We start from the raw sequence: 9110 nt of genomic DNA, 5'->3' as shown, positions 1-9110 counted from the left end.
AAAAAAAAAACAAAAACAAAACAACAAAACAAAACAAAAAAATTAAGACCCTTCATAAATAATTGGAACAATGTACAACCATGCAATATCTTAAGATAATGTCTAGAAGTTATAAATAACTGAAAGATAACAAAATGTACATGATCAAATAATGTTAACTAAATTCTTCACTGCATTTTAAAATTCCCTAAATTCCGTAGTCCAATAATTCTATAATCATTTTCTCTTTTCTGAAAATTATGTACAGTGAACCATAATCATTTTTAAGCCTGTTTTTTGTAAAAAGAAAAACTTACAAAATAAAGTTTCAATCTTAAAATAAGAATTATTAAAGTTACTAATACAGTTGAAAGATGAAAAGCATCTTTCTCCTTAGAGCAAGTATCAAATTTGTTACGCTAACAAATTTCTATATAACAGTGATTTTTATACTTGCATTTCTGCGTGAGTATATATTTCATAGTAAAACACAGCACACTCTTACCCCAGCTTTGAAAATCCCAGTGAAGTTCTAGATAAAAGTCACCTAGCTGAGTAAAAAATATGAATAATTACTAAATGCACCATAGTTAACAGCTCTTATATCTGCTTAATACATTTCTTTAAAAAAATCTGTTAATATCTAGTCTATGTAATTGGGATTAGCAAATAATAAAGAATTAATTTCAGTGTTTGGAGTTTGAGTGAACAAAAAAGGATGTATGGTTATTACTTAAAATAAAACATTATAATAGCACACATTACTATATTTAACTACAAAGGGAAATATGTATCTCTGTATCTGAAACTGATAGCCATTTAAATTTATATAAAAAAATTCCATTTCTCTCAGCATAATAAAAATAATAAATACAGGTATTATTTTGAAAGCAGTTAACTGTACTTCGGTAGTTATTAAAAATGACTACCAAAATGATTATTTGCACAGTCTCATACTACCGTAAAAAAAGGGCCTACTGCAATAGAAAATTTTTTTCTATGAAGGGATAACACAAGTTTACTAAATCTGAAATACGTCATCTTGCAATAGCTTTTGGGAAAATGTTTATTTCACAAATTAGAAGCTAGACATCAAAGACTGTATAACTTTTAAGAGAACTACTACTTCTTTCAAAAATGAATACATCCAGAATATAAGCATTACAAAGAGAGCAATAAGTTAATCTTTCTTATTTCAAACAATGAAAAAGTGAATGTTAATATAAGATATTATTACAACATCAGTAAAACATTTCTCTGACTCTTTCTGTATCTCTTCAGATTTCAAAAAAGCCAAAACAAAAAAACAAAAAGAAAAATAGCCTCACTGAGAGAAGGCAGCTTTCATCACATCATCATTACAGGTCTACTTCCTCCCACACTTCTCTCAGGCAGCAGAAATACAGAGGAAGAGAGTAACAACAGAAAACAAACCTCTCTTCCTTTCTAGGCCAATGTACCCAGCGATTAGCACTTGGAGGTAGGGCAGATAAAAAGAATTTTTGTCATATAAAGAAAATACAAACTGTTCCTTATTACTACAACAGCAGCTTTAGCTGTTAAGACAATCTTCTGATTCAACTGATGAGAAAAAACAAATGGTTCACTATGAAAGTTTTGAGATAGACTGTGCCATGGTCCTGGGGTCCTTTATTTCACTTCCAAGAAACACAGTCAGCAGCATCCTTTCTGATTCACCTGTGGAGGTTTCGAGTTGCTCGCTCATCAGTGTTGCTGGGAGGGCTTCATTTGTTTCCACTGGCATGGATTTTACATTTCTTGATTTTTATATATCTCAAAACTTTCATAATGACCCACATAACTGCCATTAATTATGACTTAATTCCTTTTTTATAGAGCTCTTATTTACTGAAAATGAATCTTAATCTAAGATTATATTTATACATTATTATTGCAGCATTTTATAATTTTAACTATAGTTTAATTTATGCATGATTTTTATCATTTCTTGACCCTTAATCTGTGAGAATTTAGACAATATATTTTTTAAAATGCTTAAAACTACACTTACAATTATTGTTTAGGTTCAAAATCAGCAAAGAAATACACCTTACCTCTTTCAGGGCTTTTAATAATCGAGGCCGTTTTTCTTCAACGCTTTCCCTGGATTGCTGCTTAAGCTTCCTTAAAAGAGCGGTAACTAAAGTTTAAATTAAAAAATATAATAATTAATTTAGAATAATTTTCATCATACTATTAAAAACATCACCGGCTTATTATACATATAGATAGACAATACATGTATATAGGTAGAGTATATGTGTGTATATATATAACTATAAAACCAACATATTTTAAAAGCAAAAATATCAAAGAGCATTGTTTACATTACTGAAGGTCTCTTCTAATGTAATAGAAGAAGCTGAGACACAGAAGTCAGGAAAGACAGGACAAGAGTGTACAAGGGTTCTCCCATCTTCATAGCCTTGCCAACATTTATCATTGCCTGTCTTTTTGAGCCATTTTAGGCTGGGTACGGTGATGAGTGCCTGTAATCTTAGCACTCTGGGAGGCTGAGGTGAGATGATCACTTGAAGTCAGGAGTTCAAGTCCAGCCTAAGCAGGAGAGACCCCTCATCTCTATAAAAAATAGAAAAATTAGGGGCGGTGCCTGTGGCTCAAAGGAGTAAAACGCTGGCCCCATATGCTGGAGGTGGTGGGTTCAAACCCAGCCCCGGCCAAAAACTGCACACACAAAAAAGTAAAATTAGCTGGGTGTGATGGTATATGCCTCTAGTCCTGGCTACTCAGGAGTCTGAGGCAGGAGCATCACTTGTACTCAATAGTTTGAGATTACAGAGAACTCTGATGACACCACTGTACTCTAGCCAGGGTGATAGAGTAAGACTCTTGTCTCAGAAAATAAAAAAAATAAAAGAGCCATTTTAACTGCAGCAAGATAGAAGACATCTCATTGCAGTTTTGATTTACATTCTCTGATGACTAATGATGTTGATCATTTTTCCATATACCTGTTGGCCATTTATATGACTTCTTTTGACAAATGCCTATTTAAGGCAATGCCTGTGGCTCAGTGGGTAGGGCACTGGCCCCATATACGGAGGGTGGCAGGTTCAAACACAGCCCCGGCCAAACTGCAACAAAAAAAATAGCCGGGCGTTGTGGTAGGTGCCTGTAATCCCAGCTACTTGGGAGCCTGAAGCAGGAGAATTGCCTAAGCCCAGGAGTTGGAGGTTGCTGTGAGCTGTGATACCACAGCACTCTACTGAGGGCGATAAAGTGAGACTCTGTCTCTAAAAAATAAAAAAAAAAAGAGAGAGAGAGAGAGAAATTCCTATTTAGACCTTTTACTCATTTAAAAAAAAATTTTTTTTTGAGACAGAGTCTCACTTTGTCACCCTCTGTAGAGTACTGTAGCATCATAGCTCACAGCAACCTCAAAGTCTTGGGTTCAAGAGATCTTCCTGCCTCAGCCTCCCAAGTAGCTGGGACTATAGGCACCCAACACAACACCTGGCTGTTTTTAGAGATGTGGGTCTAACTCTTTCTCAAACTCCTGAGCTCAAGCAATCCACCGACCTCAGTCTCCCAGAGTGCTAGGATTACAACTATGAGCCTTTTGCTTTTTTTTAAATTGAATCACTTGATTTTTTTCCTGTAAGTTGTTGGAGTTCCTTACTTATTCTAGTTCTTAACTATTTCTCAGACAGGTAGTTTGCATTATTTTCTCCCATTCTTTCCCAAACTGTCTCTCCACTTTGCTGATTGTTTCCATTGCTATTCAGAAGCTTTTTTGCTTGATGTGATCTACTCCCATTTTGCTTTGGGTGGATACTCAGGAAAGCATTGCCCAGACAAATGTCCTGCAGCATTTCCCCAATGTTTTCTTTTAGTAGTTTTATAGTTTTAGGTCATAGATTTAAGTCTTCAATCCATTTTGACTTGATTTTATATATGACTAGAGGTAAGGGGCTAGTTTCAAACTGCTGCATATGAATATCCACTTGTCTCAGCATCATTTTTGAAGAGACTATCTTGTTCCCACTGTATATTTTTGGCATCTTTGTAAGTTCAAAGATGTTCACTATAGACGCATGGCTATTTTCTGAGTTCTCTATCCTGTTCATTTGTCTATGTACCTGTTTTTATGCCAGTACTGTGCTGTTTTTGGTTACTACAGCTCTGTAGTATAATTTGATGTCAGATAATATGATTGCTCCAGTTTTGTTCTTTTTGCTCAGGATGTCTTTGGCTATATTGGGTCTTTTGTGATTCCACAAAAATTTTAGGATTATTTTTTCTATTTTTGTGAAAAATGCCATTGCTATTTTAATGAGGATTACTTTGAATCTATAGATTGCTCTGGGTATATGGACATTTTAACAATATTGATTTTTCCAATCCATGAATGTGGAATGTCTTTCCATTTTTTTGTGTCCTCTTTAATTTCTTTCATCCATGTTTTATAGTTTTCATTATAGAGACCTCTTATTTCTTTGGTTAAGTTTATTTATAGGTGTTTTATTTCATCTGTAACTATTATAAATGGTATTATTGTCTGGGTTTCTTTTTCAGATTACTTACTGTTGGCATACAGAAATGCTATGATTTTGATTTTATACTCTATAACTTTACTGAATTTGTCTATCACTTCTAATAGGGTTTTTGTGGAGTCTTTCAGTAGTTTTTCTAGATATAAGATCATATTTGTCTGCAAACAAGGATAGTTTGATTTCTTCCTTTCCAGTTTGGATGCCATTTCTTTCTTTCTCTTGCCTGATGGTTCTAGCTAGAACTTCCAGTACTATGCTGAATAACAATAATGAATTGGGCATCCTTGTCTTGTTCCAGATCTTACAGGAAAGACTTTCGGTTTTACCAATTTAGTCTGATATGAGCTGTGGGTCTGTCATATAGTTTTTATTGTATTGAGGTAAATTCCTTGACCACATTGAAAATGTATGACAAAGAGAACTTAACCTACTCCAGGAGTTGAGGAAAGACACCTCTCAGAAGATATACAAAGTTGAAATCTAAATGAAAGCCTGGCAGTTCAAGGTAAGGCAACAAACCATCATGAAGTGCTGTCTCTTTCTCTCCGCACTAACATTTTATCTGCTACAAAAATAAGACAAAGGCTGACAAACTTCCCCAAATTTCCCTAAGTATACCATAACATAAATTTGTACAAACTGTGAGCAACTCCTAGAGAAACAAAGAACTAGATCGTAGCATCATAGGAAACCAGCACTGTCTTGATCAGAGGAAAGCCAGGGTCCCTGGAGGAGGGATAAATTAGGGAAAAGGACCTTTAAGTTCTATCTATATAATTCCCTGATACTGGCGGAGGAGGTTGATGACTATTCCCCAGGCAACCAATGTAATGTAGAAGAGCAATATCATCTTCAAGTTTTATTAATTTTAAAGTGAAATGATTCTAAATAGTCTCTGACATGTTAATTTAGCACTGTTCTGAAGCAAAAGAACATTGGCAAAATTATCAGAAATCAGAAAAAAAGACAAATAGGCCAAAAATATTTTACTAATAACATTTGATTTATATAGATTATTCTTTAGATTGATTTTTAAAATAAATAATTTTCTTTTCTTTCTTTTTTTTTTTTTTTTTGAGACAGAGTCTAATTATGTTGCCCTTGGTAGAGTGCCGTGGTGACACAGTTCACAGCAACCTCAAACTCTTGGGCTTAAGTGATTCTCTTAACCTCAGCCTCCCAAGTAGCTGGGACTACAGGTGCCTACCATAACACCCAGCTATTTTGTTGTTGTTGTTGTCACTGTTGTTTAGCAGGCCCGGGCCTGGTGCATATAGCTGGCACCCTAACCACTGAGCTACAGGCGCCAAGGCTAAAATATATAATTTTCTATGCTCAGAAAATTTTAATTTAATATAAGCATGTCAAAATTTAAATCACAATACTTAAAATAATTTCAAAGTATATACATGCTTAACACATCATAAATATATTTATATTGATATTTCTAAATATGCTATTAAAATTTCTTTTTCTTACATTGTCATCAATATCTGAAGATCTATATATGTATCATAAGAGTTATCCAATTAATTATCTCCATATAAGAAAATTACTTTATAACTAGATCTCAAATACATGGGCCTCAATCTTTTACCTTAAAATTTATTGCCAAGTATCTCTTAACTAATGTTTCTATGAGAATTTTATTGGCCTTCCCAATAGATTATGAATTCCTAAACAGTAGAGAATGTGTCTTTTTTTTTCTCCTCATTTGATACACACATATGCTTTATAGTAAGGGTTCAGTAAATATTCATTGAATTTGAATAAAAGAATCCTGAAGTCACAAAATTCTCACTATGGGTCAGAAATTCAAAAGCCCATCTAGTTTCCTTTTCCCTCTTCTAGTGGTTAGAAAAAAACTCAGAGAAAGCTTCAGATGGCTTGGGGCAATTTTTAATGCATTCTCAGTCTCTTTTGGGTTTGTACATTTTTATTTCCCAGAAATAATTCTTGGATTTGGATGTCTTCTTCCTCTCATAAGAGTCTCCTGATCTTTGTCCAGAAGGAACAACTGTCAATGCATAACAAAAAATATATATATTCGTTTAGTTGTTAAATACATGTATCACAATTTTATCTCAAATTTTAGGCCCAAATACTGTTCAAGAAGTTCAGGAAGTCTACAAAAGTGTAATATGTGGAGTACATATATAAAACTAAACCATAAGAAAGTGACCAGAAGAACCCAAAACTTAGCTCTAACATCGAACTATCTAACACAGGAGTGTTTAATGTCATGCATTTCTTTAATAAAACTTAATTTCCTTCTGTATAGCTAGATTTAATTGATCCTTTTCAGCCTCAAACCATAATATTAAAGACAATATTCCCATTCATTCAGATTTAGGTTTCATAAAACCTTCAACTATTGATATGTACTTGATAAAAATAAGACCTTTACATGAAGTTAAAAAAAAATTATGGGTAGGATAAGGGAGAGTGGAGAAACTGAACACTCTGTATTTTATAAAAGACCCTGTAACATGTTTTGGAAATACTGTTTTAAAGACTAAAACAAAATAAAACGTCTTGCTCCTCATTTCTAGCAAAGCCTATACCCAGCAACTAAACCAGATAACTGTTAAGACACCATTATTATTTTTAGTTCCAAGTAATAGTCCATATAATTAAGCAGTTGCTAGAAGGGACGGACAGGTCACAACTTAAAAAAAAAAATCCTTTATTCTGGAATACCAGTAAGGCAGAATGCTGCAAAAGGAGAACAAATAGTAAACATATACTGAAACCCAGCTCCTCAATTCTTTCTGTGTACTACTTGACTGTTCAAGTTCCTAATTCATGAATAATTCATATACATCTACACATAACTGGAAAAGTTCATCATATGGAAATTTACACTAAAGAAAAACATTTCAGATTCATCACTTTATATTTTTAGAATATACATCAACAACAGGAATTCGTATTGCTTACTCATCTGTCTATCTCCATAGCTGATGGCTTCCGCCAGAGGGCTCCATCCCTGAGCATTTTTCACCTTTACTGGAGCATTGTGAGCCAAAAGTAAATGGGCACATTCTGCAATATAAAGTGGTAATAATATCAAATGCCATATAATTTTTAGAATCTCTAAATATAAATTTCATATAAAAGTTTAATATATCAGGTTAATGTAAATAAATCTATGAATAATGTACTATGTCAAATTAAGTAATTTAAGAGTTCCTATATATTTAAACACTAAGTTATTTCACATTCCTAGATTCCATAAGTAACCACTTTGCTACCTAAAAACAAACTGGAACTTTCTGCACAAAAAGTATTATATTCCCTATAATTTTTCCCAAGAGTGTTTTGAGAATGTTTCCATACTCTAAAAGACAACCTAAGAACCTTAGGAGTAATTTACACCCAAATATCTAGTATCTAATAAGACCCCTGATAGGATTTGTATGCCTTAAATGTCAAATAGAACGTCCACTATTTCAAGAAAAAAAATAATGTGTTTCCAAAAAGGATCAATAATGTTTCCATAAATCCTTAATTTTTAAATTTTATAATTCTTGTGATTGGACAAAACATCCCAAAAGAGGGCAAAATTCTGCTTATGACACCTCTGTTTTTCACATAATCAAAACTAGGTACAGATTATTTCTACAGGTTGAAAAAACTTTTTTAAATATTAAAAATAAAAAAGTATATTAATAGGAAATAAATTAAAACTGAGGTTACGGGAAATTTCGGTATGATAGCCATTCATTCGTTCAATCAATCATTTAGCAAATATTTACCAAAAGACTGTTTTATACCATTTCTAACCACCTGGTACTGTTTTTAAGCACTGAAGAAAAACAATAAGGTCTTCTTAGATGAGAGAGCTTTTATCCTATGTTGGAAAACAATAAATAAATTTATATATAAAAGGAAAAATTAATGTCAGATAATGGTAAGTGCTCTGAAGGAACTAACGGTGTTGTGACGGCATCATGAGGGTAGACTAAGGTGGAAGAAGAATGGCACTACGTTAGCACCATTCCTAGTGATAGAAGAAACACAAATAACAGTAGGGAACTTTAGTAAATGGAAATTCCACACAGGTGTTTAAGTCTGCTAATAGTATATAATAATATATAAACAGGAATGTTCATTTTAGTGTTGTTTGTATTGGCAATTATACTGAAAACAAAATGAATGCCCATACGGTGGTAGTAAGAGACTTATGTCACATGTATATTACTGAAGTAATATATAGCTATTTTTAAAGAATAGAGTCATATCAAAAAGAGGAGTCAGCCTGAATGGTCAGCAACTAGCCAAGTCTGGAAAATTTAGCATCAAAAAGAATAACGGGACCATTCACAGTGGCTCACACCTGTACTCCTAGCACTCTGGAAGGCCAAGGCAGGTGGATTGCTTGAGCTCAGGAGTTTGAGACCAGCCTGAGTAAGAGCAAGACCCCATCTCTAAAAACAGGCAGGCATTATGGCAGGCACCTATAATCCCAGCTACCTGGGAAGGTACAGTAAGAGGATTGCTTGTGCCCAAGATTTGATGTTGCTGTGAGACACAGTGCAACAGCACTCAAGCCTGAGCAATAGAGTGAGACTCTGTCTCAAAAAAAAAAAAAAA

General features: G+C 33.6%; 1 protein-coding gene across 2 annotated transcripts in view; it reads right to left on the bottom strand.

Annotated features, from left to right (window-relative positions):
• Positions 1-9110, bottom strand: part of ANKRD13C (ankyrin repeat domain 13C) — a 52620-nt gene that overhangs the window by 36541 nt on the left and 6969 nt on the right. For both annotated transcript variants that reach the window (XM_023509894.1, XM_023509896.1), the window contains exons 2-4: positions 7455-7559; positions 2055-2140; positions 485-530 (exon numbers count right to left, since the gene is read on the bottom strand). In XM_023509894.1, the coding sequence (XP_023365662.1) occupies positions 485-530; positions 2055-2140; positions 7455-7559 (237 nt within the window). The remainder of the gene's footprint in view (positions 1-484; positions 531-2054; positions 2141-7454; positions 7560-9110) is intronic.

Source organism: Otolemur garnettii, unplaced genomic scaffold (genome assembly GCF_000181295.1).
Source record: "Otolemur garnettii isolate 467f Iridium unplaced genomic scaffold, OtoGar3 scaffold00010, whole genome shotgun sequence".
Lineage (NCBI taxonomy): Eukaryota > Metazoa > Chordata > Mammalia > Primates > Galagidae > Otolemur > Otolemur garnettii.
The sequence above is the reverse complement of the archived record's forward strand: the minus strand, read 5'-3'. Positions and strand labels throughout refer to the sequence as shown.